Source organism: Crotalus tigris, unplaced genomic scaffold (genome assembly GCF_016545835.1).
Source record: "Crotalus tigris isolate CLP2741 ecotype Arizona unplaced genomic scaffold, ASM1654583v1 scf7180000023617.9722795, whole genome shotgun sequence".
NCBI lineage: Eukaryota > Metazoa > Chordata > Lepidosauria > Squamata > Viperidae > Crotalus > Crotalus tigris.
Window position 1 is genome coordinate 8,072,474 of NW_024100081.1, and position 16,737 is coordinate 8,089,210.

At 37.5% G+C, this 16,737-nt stretch overlaps 1 protein-coding gene across 4 annotated transcripts; it reads left to right on the top strand.

Moving 5' to 3' along the window:
• The first annotated feature begins 74 nt into the window (after nucleotides 1-74).
• LRRC41 (leucine rich repeat containing 41) lies at nucleotides 75-16,643 on the top strand. 4 transcript variants are annotated; one of them, XM_039319800.1, is made up of 11 exons: nucleotides 75-325; nucleotides 1,269-1,355; nucleotides 2,791-2,861; nucleotides 5,769-6,972; nucleotides 8,891-9,142; nucleotides 9,945-10,109; nucleotides 10,338-10,436; nucleotides 11,834-11,956; nucleotides 14,311-14,386; nucleotides 14,660-14,742; nucleotides 16,362-16,496. In XM_039319800.1, exons 1-10 carry the CDS (start codon nucleotides 214-216, stop codon nucleotides 14,703-14,705), a joined length of 2,235 nt encoding a protein of 744 aa, XP_039175734.1. In that variant the 5' UTR covers nucleotides 75-213; the 3' UTR covers nucleotides 14,706-14,742; nucleotides 16,362-16,496. The 4 variants fall into 4 exon arrangements, 3 of the variants coding, with proteins under 3 accessions (XP_039175734.1, XP_039175732.1, XP_039175735.1); XR_005553763.1 differs by lacking the exon at nucleotides 14,660-14,742 and having other exon boundaries at nucleotides 14,292-14,386; nucleotides 16,362-16,435; XM_039319798.1 differs by lacking the exon at nucleotides 14,660-14,742 and having other exon boundaries at nucleotides 16,362-16,643.
• The last annotated feature ends 94 nt before the right edge of the window (nucleotides 16,644-16,737 follow it).

Here is a 16,737-nt window from a genome sequence, read left to right on the forward strand (position 1 = left end):
TCTGTTTCTCCCACCATTGCGCTCCCGTCGCAGCGTGTGAGCCAAGAGCACTAGTTCCACCAAATGGCACTGGAGGGCGCTCTACCTACTCAGCAATGGCAGCATCATACACGTCCGTATAACAATAAGTGACCTCCCAAGATGGCGTCATTCAAAGGATGTGTGGTTTCTGTATTTGTTTTTTAAACATAGTAGACCTGCCGCCCGAAGAATATGGAGATCAAATCTGGGGAAGAAGTCGGCAGTGAGAATCCCGTCCGCCTGTTTGAGCTAAGTGGGGCGGTAGTCAGCTCCATCATGGGACAAGTTGAAAAAGAAGTTTGGGGTAAGATGGAGGAGGGGCTCAGCCGTATTTTTCTCCTCGTTGTGACCCACAGCCAGACAGATCTCTGCTATATATTTTGAGATGGAAAAATCTCTTGCCCAGTTGAAGGGACCGGTAAAGGTGTTGAGATGCCTTTAAAACGTTTCTTTAGCATGCACAATAATAGGCAATATACAGAGATGCTCCAACCACAATCGGGAAGGAAAATCCTGTAGAAATTCATGCTTTAGAGATTTTTGTAAGTCTGCTATCCTTCAGATATAGTACCTATAAGGGAATAAATCCTGCTGGATAAGATGGAAAAGGATTCTAGAGTAAAGTAGCAGTATAAATGTCAGTTGTTATTTTACTTGTACATTCTCCCATAGCGTGGAAATCCATATCCATTTACAGAATTAGATAGAATTTGGTTAGACTGGAAAGCTAAAGTCATATTTAGACAGGAATTATACTATAGTGAGATACTTTCAGGTTCAGACCTCCTAGCATCATGAGATAAAATGCATTGGATAAATATTTCCCTTAAACCCTTTTTCTTGTTAAAAACAATATAAGAAGGAATAGAAACAATTTAAGGCTTATATAAAAGAGATATACTGTCGTCTAAAAAATACAGGGTAATAGAGAATAATGGAAGTAAAGGAAAATTATAACTTACTAGTATAATAGCTATATTCTAAGATTTACATTCACAAGGTAGAGGAAAAGATCCTGAAACTTTTTAAAATGAATATAGTTTGGTGGTTGTCTACAATGTGTGTGTGTGTGTGTGTGTGTGTGTGTGTGTGTGTGTGAAAACTGTCTGGAGTAGGAGTAAAGAACCTTCTATCAGTAGTTTCAGTCCTGGACTGTAAGCGTTATCTAAATATGCTTGTATCAATTCATTTAACCCACTTTTTTTGTCACTAAAATACGTTTTTATATTGGTTTTCCCCCACCAAAGAACTTCCAGGTCCTATACTCCAGGGTATCTTGCCTCTATTGAACATCTATTATCTGGAAAGAATTGAAGAGACTGCTGTGAAAAAAGGTCAGTTACAATTATTTCATATGGGGAGGAAGTAACAAGGAAGGCCAGATGGTAACTAATACGGTAAGTTTCTATCCTAGGAAATATAGTTTCCACTTTCATGCATGGCAGAACTATGTTATTAATTTGCAAACATTTATATTTATTTCTTTATTTCCCCAATATATCCAAAGTTGGATAAATATGTTTCTTGTTCTTAATAAGATTGCAATCTTTTTTACTTCTTATTGAAATCTATAATAGATTTCAGTAAGATCTATTCTCAAGGAGGTTATGTGCAGTTTATTCTCTATGTTACTGAGTTCAGATTTATATCAGCCAGATGCCAACTAGACCAGGATAAGATTTTCACTTTTTGTAAAAGTTGCATAAATGCAAAGTAATTTCATCAGAACCTTTGAGCACAAATCATACTTTAGGAAACAGAATGGTATAATGAGTAGTTGCTTTCTTATAATCCTATAATAGTCAAATACTTGGCTGCAGGAACTTCATTGGCTAGTCATTTAAATCTTATACTTATCCTGTCTAAATGTTTACTCTGAGCTCATTTTATATGTTACAAATGTATTTTACCACTATTTACGGTATATATGATTGCTGGAAACAGTTCTAGCTTGCTTTCACCAATCATTGCAGATGCTATTAGGTTTTTCTATGGGGATGAGTAATCTGGAATGTTTGGATATTTCAGAATTCAGTTCTGAGTATCTTTGGCTAGACAGTGTGGGTATGCCTTCAAAGTATTATTAACTCCTGGAATTGCCTGGACAAGTTCATGCAGTTTTCATGACAAGATTATCAGAAATGGTTGACACTGCTTTTTTCCTAGGGCTGAGGGAAAGCCAGCCAGCTTTGTGCCTAAGGCAGGGCTTGAACTCACAGCCTCATGATTTCTAGGCTCGTGCTGCTTTCAATGAGTTATTAAGCTAAAACATACGAAAGGCATCACATTGCCTATCCATCTTTTAACTGCGTTTTCTGTGGGATGGTAACAATAGGAGCTTAACACATCTGAATGGCAGCCAGTTAGACAAGTATGAGCTAACATGTGATACTACAACATTAAATATCAAAAGATACAATAAAATAAGATCAAAATGTGCAAATTTTCAGCTTAAATTTTGAAGCAATATTTCAACATACTTGTGTGACTTCCTGCTTTGAGGTAGATGCTTTGAACATCTATAGATTTTTAAAAGATATTCATGTGTGTGTATGCATAAATATTTTTACATTACAATTTTTAAGCATGTCTGGTCTATTAAGAAGTAAACCTGTTTGAGATCAATAGAATGTACTCTTAGATATGTATATATAGGTGCAATCTTCATTTGTTTCAAAACATATATCAATAGCTGTACAACTATTGTTGTAAAACTAATGAAAGTTATTAATTTAATATTTACCTTAAACATGCTATTTATTTCTGTAGGACTCTCAACTGAACCAATATGGTGCAAGCTATGGTTTGACATCATGAAAACAAGACCTTCTAGATTAGAGGTGGGTTAAAGATATAAACTGTAAAATTGGGATAATGCTCTTACCTTTATGGCTAACTTCATAGAATCTCTTGTACAGGGATCGTCCATAGCTGTTTTTGTTTAAATTTTGCACTTCAGTCCTTCAGTGTTTTTCAAATATTTGCCATGCTTTAACTTCCTCTTCTGTATATTGTCACAGAAATAATAATTTCCAAACATGCGTTTATTGCCCAATGGCTGTCCCAATTAACCAGACAATAGTAGAAAAACAAGAGTATTTTCTTTTGCAATTGTAAAACAATAAGCATTCAATCAAGTATGGTGCCTAACTAGCAAACAGGCTAAGGTGCAGGACAAAATTGCCAAAACTCTTATGCTAAAGAATATGCAAATATAACTGCATCATGGTTTCTATGGTGAAATCAGGCTATCTTCAGAAGTAACATTTTTACTATTGACTTTTAGGTTTCCAGGCTCCCCCTAACTGTCATGAATTCAATTTTTTTAAATCTAGAGATAGCCTAATCCCATCTCTAAATTCTCTAACAAGATATACTACTATCACCCAAACCTTTAGATTGGGTCCCCAACCCCTGATCCGTGGACTAGTACCGGCCCATGGTATGTCAGCAACTGGGCCACACAAACAAGCAAAGCCCCATCCGCAAGATGCAGGCAGCACACAAAGTCACACATCCTCTGGTCCCTGGAAAAACCTCTCTCCACGGAACCAGTCCCTGGTGCCCAAAAGACTGGGGACCTCTGCTTTAGATTCACTCCTGAGACCACTCAAGCAGCATATAAATGCTTCTGAGACCACTTCAGCAGCATATAAATTAACCAAATTTCTTCTTCAAAGATATAAACTTTGCAGTGGAATGCAGCTGATCTTTGAAAGTCAAATGCTAAGAAAGAAATAGTAAGAAAACAAGATCCTGTCCTAAACTATAATCGCCATAATTGCAACAAGGAATCAGTTATGTCTATGGCGGGCAAGAACATGAAATTTTAACACTAGTTACAGGTAAAAAAGGAACAAGAGCAAGTCAGTAGGTCTGAACTAAACTCTAAACAAAAAGAGTATATACTATATACTATCTTTGAAGGCAGTTTTTCCTCCATCTTTTCCAATCCACATTTGGATTTAATAGCCTTTTCCTTACACACCCTTGTAGACTCTTCTTCTGTCAAATATTCTGATAGAGGAGTCACAGTTCCAAATATGATAGCTGGATCTCTGCATCCATCTAAAGGTGACTTTCAAACTTCCTTCCACCAAGTCCTTACGCACAGTGTCTGTTTAACTGCTAACTGCTCTGGTCCCAAAATTCCACAGGGTTTCCTTCAGTTAGTTATCCTCTGGGGCAATAACACCATATCTACTTTATTTATTTATTGTTACATACATACATACATACGTAGTCTATCAGGCCTTCCATCTATTGTTCTTCAGAGTAATGATGCTATATCTACTTTATTTATTTGTTCATTTATACAATCTATAAGGCTGCCTGTCTCCTAAAGGTGATTCTGAATGGCATGAAAGGATTAAAAACAATCACCACCATTTAATAACAATCACAACTCTCAAGGTTAAAATCACAACCCAACAGGGCAGAGCCCGCCTAACCATATGGCTCAAAATTAAAGTTAGTCTTCAATACTGTAATAAGGAGGAAAGGCCCTCTTTTTTCTTCTCTGAGGTTCTTCAGGCCTAAGGTATCCCGTGCATCAGGGGGGAAATGAAAATTGAAAAACTAGGTCTCCTTGCTGTCACCCCCTCTTTTCTATAAACCTGTTTCTTTCTTCTGCACCAACTCTCTGAGGATTTTAAGGCAAATCCTTGGCCCACCCTAGACCTGGCTAAATACTGAAGAGGAAAGCAAATAAAAACATTGGGAATCTATAGCTCAGCCCAGCCTGAGGTGGGTGAGAAAAGGCAACTGATCAATTCCAGGATTTAAGCAGAATCAGGAGACCATAAATTCTAGGCCTGCTTCAGGCATGAAAGCCAGCTAGTGGTTCTGGGCCAGACTCTGTCTCTCAGCCCAACCCATCTCACAGGGTCGGTGTTGTGGAGAAAATAGGCAAGAGCAGTAAGCATGGCAGATAAATAAATAGAGATAGAGAAAGGAAGAGATAATAAAAAATCTAATAATAAATTTTAATCTTGCTGACTGAAGTCACCCCTCATCCAAGACTCAGCCAGCTTCCTCACAAAAAGCACCAAATTCTTCCCACCCCAAACTTGACAGAGCCTCCTTCTTTTCCTCTATTGGCTGTCATGGGTCAGGTGACTTGGCTTATAGCTCACTGTTCTCCACTACAAATGCCTTATGAAAAACAAACAGGCTGAAACCATCCTAATTTTCTTGTGCGCTCTATGAAGTTACAGTACATTGCTAGGCAAGATAATCTGAAATAATGTAAATAAAAAGTACTTTATGAACAGATATCAGTCAGTTTCCACCCCCCAAGTAAGGTTTTATTAACATTTACAAAATTATCTACAGCCTTGAGAACTTAAAATAGTCTGCAGCAATTTTAATCAATTTTTAAAAATAAAGATGAGCAGAACAATATTCAGTTAAATAATCAGGAATTCTGGGTTTTTCATAGCATTTTTGAAATAACCAAAGAAGAAACTAGACCCACCTCTCCTGGAAGGGCATTTTAAAAGAATGGGATCACCAACCTGGCTAGCCAACTTATCAGAATGTAGTAGTGGACTCATGAGCATGGCATCTGTTGCTGATTTAGCCAATTTATGTAATCCTAAGTAAACCTTTAAATTTTTAAATTTAAATTTTAAAGAGTAATCAGTTGTTCAGGTATGAACCCAGATCATACTTCTGATCCAAGTCTGAAGTACTTTTTCCAGAGTATATCTAAATATAATCTTGCATCTATTTCCATATGATTACAGAATATCAAGTGTTGGAGGAAGAAGTTCCTTGAAACTTTCTTCTCAAATGTGCTGCGTGGGATCTTGGATGTGTCGTCACATCAACGCTTGAGTGATCCTTGTTTTTTGCCCCTGCTATATACTTCAAGGCATATATCTGAGCTTACTATTTACAATATGCTTGATGGTGTCTCAGAGCTGATGGCTCAACACAATCGGTGTGTCCTTGAAAACTTGGCTATTTCACTTAGAACTCTGACTTTCCGTCACCTCCTTTCCACCAATCTGTCTACTAGACATCAATTGAGTTTATTCCTTCATCGTCTAATTCATCATGGGGCAGTAAACTACCTATCTATGTACTCATGGCCTGATCCTGACCAAGCACTTCTAGCTCTCATTTTGAAAATGAGTGCTGGGATTTGGAATCCTAGTAAGACATTAATGAATGCAGAATTTTGCCATCTGTGTAGAGACAAATTGACTGAACAGAGCCAAAAGCTGGATCAGGAATGTAGGCCTCCTTTGGGTTCAGACCAACTGTTTCCTACAGCAACATCTGGCCAATTTAGCAATAATCAGTTGAGGAATGTGAAAATCTTGCCCAGTATGTCTCAAGAATTTTCCCTGGGCTTTGAAGATGCTGGAGAGATATTCAGTACCAGCAATAAAAGCTTTAGTGAACCATCAGACTGCCAATTGGGTAACAGTTCCTACAAAAGTCATGGGCCACACAATGCTAGCTCAGAAGATTTTAGTGCTGAAGTAGCATCTGTTAGCTTTCCCCCAACAAATCCATCTCAAGGCAGCCTTGCTTTGGGAAAATCTCCGAAGAGGCGCAAAGCTGTAATAACAAAGAAGCACAGCATCCATCAGAAAACTAGCAATATCACTACTGAGATGGAAGACCTGTATGATTTTGTCTTCACAATTGCAAAGGAAGAGGAGGAGATGGCATTCTATCACAAAATAAGGAATGTTGACAGGGAAGAACATTTTGATAATGAATCCTCTTTCCCAGCAGAGGCTTCTAGTGTGACTGATAAGGTTTCCTTAGGGGGAACCAGAACTATTGGGATCACTTCAATGAAGATAATTAGCCATTTTCGAAGCGTATCCACATTGGAAATATTCTCTGTCCCACTGACCAAGAATACATGCCAGATGCTTGGTAACCTGTTGAGCTCTTGGGTAGCTTTAGAAAAGCTTATTCTTACTTTGAATGGTAAGTGATAAACCAAATGTTTGCCTGCAAATATTAGTCCTTTGTGTAGAATCTTTGCAGTCAGAAGTGGATAAGCACCAGCTGCTGGGACTCATTAGAAGTCTGTTGCTATCCATTCTATTCAGCCAGAATGACGTAATTTTTAACATTTGACATCTGGATGGCCACAGCTTCTTTACATGTGTTTTGCAGTATTCAGATATATTATGGAAAACATTTGCTTTTAGAAAAGGATGCACAGCTTGAGAAAATAGGAATACTCCTACTGAACAGGGCAAGAGCTTCTTAATCCAGTATTTTGTTTTTCATAAAAGCAAAATCAATGCCCCTGAGATACAGGTTGGTGAAGATACAGGTAGTCCTCAGCCTACAACCACAATTGAGCCCCAAAATGCTGTTGCTAAGCGAGACAGTTATTAAGCTAGACAGTTATTAAGTGAGCTTTGCCCCCATTTTATGACCTTTCTTGCTCCAGTTGTTAAGTGAATCACTGTGTTTGTTAATAACACAGTTGTTAAGTGAATCTGGTTTCCCCATTGATTTTGCTTGTCAGAAGGTCATAAAGGTGCTCACATGCAGTCATCATAAATAGGAACCATTTGCCAAGCATCCGAATTTTGATCATATGACCATGGAATGCTGCAATGGTCATAAGTATCAAAAATAATCAAGTCACTTTTTTCAGTGCCATTGTAACTTCAGTCATTAAACAAACGGCTGTAAGTCAAGGACTACCTGTATATCCTGTCCTGTCATTGTTCTCCAGCAATTGATATTTGGAATATATACTACCACCAACCCAGAGGTAATATTCTGTTAATACAGAAAGTTCCAGTAGGCGTCTTTCAAGTTACCAGCTTAAGAGACATTGCTAATTTGTACTTGAGATTTGAACTGGTAAAAAAACAGCAGTTAGATAATTTTAGGTAATTTGGGCAGACTATTCAGCTTTTGATCTGACCGTATACGTAAAAATGTTTATTTATTTTAAATAATAAAGCCCAAATTCAGTGTCCAAATACTCTTGCCAGATTCAGAGATTGCCTTGTATATTGAAGGCAAACCTAAAATGCCTACTGTGCATAAACAAAAATCTCTTAATGCAAACCTCAGGGGAAAAAAAGTTTTCCGTCTGCAATCTTATATATCCATACCATTTTAGAATATTTTATCCAAGACTCCTTTGTTAATCCATATCTAAATATCAGTTAAATTAATTTTGAATTGTAGAAATCCCATAAAAGCCACATGTATTATGACTTGGGAAATTCGGTTTGATGTAGTAGTTAAGGAACAGACACTAGAAACTAGGACAGGGATAGGAAATCTTGGCTCTTTTATGACTCGTGGACTTCAACCCAGAATTCCTGAGCCAGCATGGCTGGCTCAGGAATTCTGGGAGTTGAAGTCCACGAGTCATAAAAGAACCAAGGTTGCCTACCCCTGAACTAGGAGATCAGGAGTTCTAGTCCTATCTAAGGCACAAAGTCAGCTGATGGCTTTGGGTGAGTCATTTCTCAAGTAGGCAATGGCAAACCACTTCTGAAAATGTTGTCAAGAAACTGCAGAGTCTTATCCAGACTGCCACTAGGAGTCAAAATTGACTTAGAGGCACCAAAAAAAAAAAAAAAAAAAATGACTTGGAGAAATTAAAGCAAATTTGACAGATTTTAACACTAGGTAGTGTTGTATTGATTGATAAAACCTGCAACCTTATACTATATATACAAATGCAACTAGAATCTGATTACTGGAAAACCACCAATACTGTTTCTGATCTCTTAAGATATAATATATTCTAGAAGACTAGAGCAAGTTTATCAGCCTGTTCTGCAAATATTGTACACTTATTTGAAACCAAGTAGTAATTTTTGCATATTTTCAATTTCTCTTTTTTCCTTTTAAAATTGTTCTTCAGGCTTAGGCCTTGGTATCTTCAGCATCCTTTCTGGACTCCGAATTCTTTCTCAGTGCAATGATTACTGCCTCCGTGTGGTACGCATCAGTGATATGTTTGCTCATGTTCCATGTATGAATCTTGTCCATTCTCTTTTGAGTGCTGTACCATTGCTTCGGATGCTTTTGGTCAGCTTTGATCTCAAAACTGCAGCCGAGTGGAATAGACTGGAAGAAGACATGGGCTCATCATCCTTAGTAGAAAAAATTCCAGGTACAGCATCGACCTTCAGCTTCACCTAACCCACAGCAGGTTTTGTTTTACTTGTGAGAATAATTAAGTCATACTTACAAGCTGCTACATTTTAAAGAATGCCTCGATTCTTGTTGGCCATCTTGCTAAAAGTCTTTTCTTGATAAAATGGGTGGGGCCAAAGCTCATCAGTAGAGCATGTGCTTGGGTGCAGAAGATTTCAAATTCAGCCTCAAACTGAATATATACGTATTTGTATATGTTTGTATGTATATATATTCACCAAGATTGCTCCGAGTTCAGAAATGGTTGCAGAACGAAATAAAAATTAAAGCGATTTGATCATAAGTTAGCAACTATTTAATTCATTTTGACATGTAAGATTATTATGGAACAAAAATATTTTTATTATTCTGGTGAGAGATTGAAGTTTTTCACTTCTCCAGAAATGCTCTGAAGTTTCTTGTTATAGATAATGGCTGTATTTTTTTTTTGGGGGGGGGGTTATGAATTCAGTGTATATAGAAAGTTGGAATGAGCCGCCCTTGACCTTTACACTATTCAGGCCATATGATATTTGATACTTACCATAAGACTGGAAGTGAGCTGTTATGACTGCTTCTTTTTCTGACACAGATTCCGTAACTGATTTCTTTTTGATCAATTAAACTATGGTTTGCTATGAATTGACATGTTGTAGACGGAGAAATTCCTCCAAATCGGTATCACAGGCTGACCTCAGTTTACAATTTTTGTTCAAACCATATTTGCCAACTTCAGCCTGTGAGTAGTTCTCTTTTGCTATATTCACCTTTTTACCTAGAGACTTACCTGGAGCAGCTTGAGATCAGATTTCCCAGAGAACCTCTTCAAACAAGTCTCCTGGCACCTGTACTGAAAGCTTCAGGGTCTCTCAAGAGTTTTTCTCTAGACAGTGTTGCAATTTCTTATCCTCAAGAGGTTGGGCTACTCCTGCAAGCCCTCAAAGGTATGGTGGAAGTTATTTGCTTGCAGTAAGCTAAAAAGCAACACTTAACAGGAATATTAACATCTTAAAACACTTTGTCAGCAGTGTAAACCCATGGCCAGAATTAAGCTGTAAAAGATACTTGACAAAATGTTTGAAATCATCTGCTTGTTTCACATTACCAAAGAGGAAAGTTTTAATCAGTGAAAAGTTTCAAAACATGTGATAAGTTCTTATTTATCTTGGTAGAATATAACCCAAACCTGAAGAAACTAAATTTTCATGATGTCAACCTTTCTGAACATTCAAAAGAAGTCCTCCTTATTCTACAGAGCCCAATTCTTCAAGGTATAATTATGTTGTTTTTCCTATTCTAAGCCTATAGCCACTGTTGCATGTAATCACAAATAAAGGTTTGGTAGAGATTTATCAGTTTTGTATGGGAAAGCCTAAGTAATAAATTTGGCTAAAGTATTGAATTTGTTCATTTTAGAGATTCCCCCTCCCTTCCAACTATATGGGTGGAATAAAAAATGAACAGGAATTAATGAAGGCCTAATATCATGGTCACCATGATGTAAAAAAGATGTTGAGACCTTAGAAAGAGTACAGAGAAAAGCAACAAAGATGATTAGGGGACTGGAGGCTAAAACATATAAGGAACGGTTGCTGGAATTGGGTATGTCTAGTTTAATGAAGGACAAGGGGTGACATGATAACAGTATTCCAATATCTCAGGGTGCCACAAAGAAGAGGGAGTCAAGCTATTCTCCAAAATGCCTAAAGGCAAGACAAAAAGCAACAGATGGAAACTAATCAAGAAGAGAAGCAACCTAGAACTAAGAAGAAATTTCCTGACACTTAGAATGATTAATCAGTAGAACAACTTGCCTCCAGAAGTTGTGAATACTCCAATACTAGAAGTTTTTAAGAAGAAATTGGACAACCATTTGTCTGAAATGGTATAGGGCAGGGGTGTCAAACTGCCGGCCCACAGGCTGGATGTGCCATCCGAAAGCCGCACCCACCCCATTGCTGGCAATGGAAAAACTGTCCCAATATGTTGTGCGATGTCACATGACGTCGTGAGTTTGACATGTCTGGTATAGGGTTTCCTGCCTCAACAGGGAGCTGGACTAGAAGACCTCCAAGGTCCCTTACAACTCTGTTATTCTGTTCCATTCTGTATAGAGTTACCATTAAACACCCAAACCTATTGAGGGTTGCATTCACTTGGAGCAGTATTTCTCAACCTCTCCATCTTAGTGTTATATTCAATTCTCACAAATCTTGAAGTCCACATATTATAAAGTTGCTAGGGTTGAGAAACATTGTCTTAGAGGTTATTGGTATAATAAGAAGACCTGAAGGGAGGAGCAGGGGGTTGGACTAGATGACCTCCGAGATCCCTCCCAACATTATTATTTATTATTATTATTTACATCATCATCACTTCCCCCTGCTCTGTCTGCATGAATACAAACTGCGACTTCACCACAGCTGACATCATTATGGAAGGGGGAAAAAATGGCTGTGTGGCAAACCCAGCTGTCCTGTGCCATATGCCACTGACATACAAAGTTAAGTCAGAGGTCTACAGGTTGTTTTTGTTAGACAAGTACAGTCATCATCTACTATATCTTTCCAACTTTTGTCCGTTGTCCATTCAATTAGACTGACTTCCCCTAATGAATCAAAGGAAGAAGGAACACCTACATTAATTTTAGGTTTTGGTTTTCCCATAGAGATCAGTTTTTCATTTTGCCGACTGTTTGAAAACTGTACAGCTGAGCTTCTGACTGAAATGATTACTGCCATGAAGAAGAATTCATCGCTAACGACCCTCAAACTCCCTGGAAATAGACTTGGTATGTAGTGGGAAATGTAGCAAGTTTCTAGGAGTGCTTCACTTTGTGGAGAATGAGCTAAGACTCTAGCTCAGGGATGTCAAACTGCTGGCCCACAGGCCGGTTTCATCATACCGAAGCCGCACCCACCCCATTGCCGGCAATGCAAAAAGAGTCATGATATGTCGTGACACATCATGTGATGTGGCGGGTTTGACACCGGTACTTTAGCTGCTCTTGGCTCAGATTTAGCTTTGACTGTTGACATAATAAGTTCCTGCCTGTGGTCATCATCGACTGATGATTATGTGCATATGTCAGTCTCCTTGTTTGCCTTTTCAAGAATCTAGCCTATTGACCTAAGGTGCTTTCTTTCAAAAGGCAACTGGACTTTCTTGTTTTGCTAGGAGACATTTAGCTTCTCATCCAAGAAGCTTCTTCAGTTCTGACTGAAAGGTGGAGAATGGAAAGATTTATATTCCTTGCAGCCATTTGGTCGTTAGCACTCTTTCTGAGAGTCATTGAGGCCATTTGGACGTTTATCTGTGCCCTCAGGGTCACATCCTATAATCTGCAATTTTTTTCTGGAAATCTGTTCATACTTCTGCATCATTCGAAGGGTGTCCATCCCAAAGTGCATAGCTAAATGTCTATGGAGATTCTCAGTCATCCAAGGTCATAGTGGACGACTGAGAATCACCATAGACAAATCTAGGCTATTCTGTGTTTCCTACTACTGGCTAATTTTTTCAGTGTATGTAGATTCCAAAATGTTTTATTTATTGTATTGCTAATTTTACAATAACATTAAAGCAACTAAATTTAGAACGGGATGCACATATATAGAATTACAACTTTTGTGCTTGTAGCAAAATGAGGTAAGGACTGACTGTCAATTATTCTCTCTGCTTTAAAAAAAGGAATAAAATTCTCAGGTAATTATGTAAAAGCTATAAGCAAGTAGCTATGTGGGGAGAAGTTTTATCTTTGATGTGGTGGGTGTATGTTTTGCTGGAGATTTGGGATTCTTGTTTTTTTGTTTTTCTGGATATTAAGTGCTGATTTGTGACCCGCAACTATGTACTATTCAAAAGCTACAATAGGCAGTTCTTTCATGATGATTTTGTAGCCTAAAAGGTGTGATACACACAAAAAAGGGAAAATGGAATAGGGAATAAGTACAGTAAGTAAGGACTGTTATGTGTTAATTAGGATTGTACAAAGACCAACTAATCCAGTGTTTCTCAACCTTGTTTAATTAAGATGTGTGGACTTCCAAGTCCCAGAGTTCAAGTCCCAGAATTCCCCAGTTAGCATGGTTAACTGAGGAATGCATTGCTTCTGGAGCCCCAGGTGCTATGATGAATCAGGCCCATTTTTAAACCTCCTGGCCAATATCAGCTTAAAGGGACTTCTGTGACAGTTCATTAATTTAAAATATTGCTAAACCACCTGTCATGCCATGGGTCTTTAGGAAGTGCATTTCATTAAGATTATATGCAATTTAAAGTGCAATAATATACCAATAAAATTGATATATTAAAGTTTTATACATATAGGCCAAAAGTAGTTGAGAAGTTCCAGCATAAAATGTCAAATATTAAAGTAAATATAAATGTTTTCAGCATATATGTAAAGTAAATAATAATAGTAGTAAAGTTGGAAGGGACCTTGGAGGTCATCTAGTCCAACCCCCTGCTCGGGCAGGAAACCCTACACCATTTCAGACAAATGGCTTTCAATTTGGGCATATGCTAAAATTTAGCATTTGACATTTATTTCCTTAGGGGAAAACTTTGGTTACAAAATGCAATTTATAAATAATCTTCCTGTTTGTCACTAAATGAATGGCCAGATGATTACTATTATAGTGAGAAATAAAACTGGACCTGCTCTTTTTCTTTTTTAATACAATTGTTGAAGCTACTTAATTCCTATAGCATCGTGAAGGACAATTGGTCCCTCGAAGTTCAATCAATTAGTAAAGGTTCCATTTTAATGATTTCTTAGTGAGATTTGTTCTTGGAAATTTATGTTAATTTACTCTGCACCTTTGGAGTGAAAAAAAAAAAATTTATAAATGGAAGGTAGATGGAAGGAGAATTCTTTCCAGACAGTCATTTTTGTGCCACTTTTCATATTCTTCCCCATTGGAGGATGTTTACTAAATCTCCAATAATGAATCTGTATTTTATAACATGGAATATACAAAATATTTCGTCAGAAAACATTCTAACCTAGAAACATCCCAGAAGACACTTGTCTGAAAGATTATTTTTTCAATGAAAAGACGTTTGTCATATACCTGTTATTTAGACTATCTCTGACATCTACCTTGCGCTTTGCTTTTAAATAGCATTTCCCCCTATTGTTAGGAAATCATAGATTGATTGCACTGGCTGACATCTTTGCTGGAGATTCATCCTCTTCTATCAGTCATCTGGACATAAGGTATGTATGTAAACAGAAGTAACCTTATGAAGAAAGATAGCAAGAAATTAGTGTGAGAAACAATGTTTTTTTCATTCATTCCCCCCCCCCTCAATAGCTGGTACCTTTTTGCATTCAATAGCTAGTGTCAGTTTGAAAGAAGAAATCACCATAATTTCAATCTGTGGAGATTATTAAAGTTATATCTTGGCACTCAACTGCTTCAAAACTTGTCAAATTTGGTATTCAACGCATTTTTGAAGCAGAAATCTTATCCTGGCGCTTGTCTTTCAGTAATCAACATGCAGGGAAGGACTTGCTGATGTCGACTGCCTCATGATTGTCTATTTCTTCCAGCTGAAATAGCAGGTCACGTGGTAAATCATGGTTTTCTCAGTACCTTCAGTTTTAGTATTTAGTACGCCTTTCAGAGTGGATTACCGATGAGGACCGAGGTCCATTGTATTCCCCGATTTCTTTTCCTCCCAGCTGTTGGTTTACTATTCTCAGAAAGTTCAGAATTATAAATCTAATTAATCTAGAAGATGGATTAGTGAAAGATACCTTACCTGTTGAGGTTTACTACAGAACTGAACATCTTTGTCAGAAGAGATGATAATTGGGAATATATAAAGTCTGATAAAGAATCCTTTAATAGGATGGTTACAGTTCACACACTATACATATGGAGAATAACTGAGCAAAGTGTAAGGTCATCTGAACTTCTCCTCCCTAAAAAAAAATAATACAGGAATGATTTGTTGCTGCATAATCTCATCCAATATCACTTTACCAGTTTTTTTTAAAAAATCCTGTTTTTTCCTGCAAGTTTTCTTTCTTAGGCTATCAATCACATCAAGTGGCTTGTAACTATAATAGCATTCTTCAACCTGGGTGTCTTCTATATATATGGACTTCAATTCCCAGAGTGTATTTCACAGTTAAAGTATAGAAACCAGAAAGTATATGTCACATAACCAAGTTAACTATTGCAATGTCAGGTCATTTTTGACTCCTAGCAACTTCCCCCTGCAGCTTTCTTGGCAAGATTTCAGAATTGGTTTGCCTGTTCCTCATTCCTAGGGCAGAGAGACTTGACTGCCTCAGGATTATCCAGTTGACTTTATGATAAAGGCGGGACTAGAACTCAGTGTCCTGGTCTCCAGGTGTCTTAATTACAGCCACCAAACTGGATCTATCTGCTTACAGATTATATATAGTCACCAATAACAGATGATTATGATCAATATTTTACAAACATTTGTTTTCATTTCTTTTGGAATTTAGTATTGAAAGAATCATAAAATTGATAATGAAAAAGCATTAAAAAAGAAAAGCATTATAGAAAAATTCATTGCCATTATTTCCTTCTCTGTATGTATTCTGACTTTAATTAAGCTTTAATATTAACTTAAAAAATTATTTTATTTTATAAAGTTAACAGTGATCGTGGGTCTTCGTGTGCAGGAAGTTCAGGAGCAGGTCAACCCCAAGTGCAGTTCTCAACTGCCTGCCTGTTGCCCCGAGCAAAAGGCCCAGTCTTTCTGCCTTGGCTTAGAGTTGCTTAACATCATTGCTGTGTGGACGGAGCAGGCACTTTTGTCAGTGCTGCTCAGCCTCTGCTGCATTGACACCAAGCAAACTTAATGCAGGCTGGCTCTTGAGTCATGAGCCCAGAATTTTATGTTAACTAAAATTTATTATTTATATGCATGCTACTTTTTTCATGATGTGCGCAGATTATTAACTTATAGGGAACATAAGTTTTGACATACCATAGGTATGAACGTACAGTACATGAAAGTTCAAGTTGGTCAGAAAATTCAAATCCTGCTTTGTTATACAACCATGGCAGGTAATCATTCATATTTTGATTCAGAAACAAAATCTGTTACATCGCTAACTACTGTATAACTACTATGACGAATATTTAATGTTCTAGGCCATAAATTGCAGTGAGGTACAGTAATACCTGTATTGTTAATTTCAATTCTAGCTCCAACTGTATTAAGCCTGATGGGCTTCTGGAATTCACCAAAAAGCTGGAAAGTTACACAGCTGAATGCAGAGAATGTATCAAACTGACCAAACTGTGCCTCTATCAGAATTGGCTGGACCAGGATGCTGTCACTGCTCAAGAAGCCCTTTCAAGACTAAAAGCTATATGCAATGTAGTTAGTGATGCATGGGACTCATCACAGGCCTTTGCGGACTACATCAGTGTAATGTAAGAAGTACATTAATGGGGAGTGTCTTCTAATAAATCTGCTTAACATTTTGACTGGGATTTAGACACTATTTAAGCACCAGTTCTAAATAGTACTTCTGGTATTGTTTTGTGTTCAGATTCCTCTGATCTCTGTTTAACATGA

What these genes read in the sequence shown, in the direction of transcription:
- LRRC41 (XM_039319798.1), top strand. Translation starts at nt 214, where the DNA reads ATGGAGATCAAATCTGGGGAAGAAGTCGGCAGTGAGAATCCCGTCCGC. An exon ending in CAAGACCTTCTAGATTAGAG is followed by an intron (nt 2,862 to 5,768) that starts GTGGGTTAAAGA and finishes ATATGATTACAG; the next exon opens with AATATCAAGTGTTGGAGGAA. An exon ending in CTTAGTAGAAAAAATTCCAG is followed by an intron (nt 9,143 to 9,944) that starts GTACAGCATCGA and finishes CTTTTTACCTAG; the next exon opens with AGACTTACCTGGAGCAGCTT.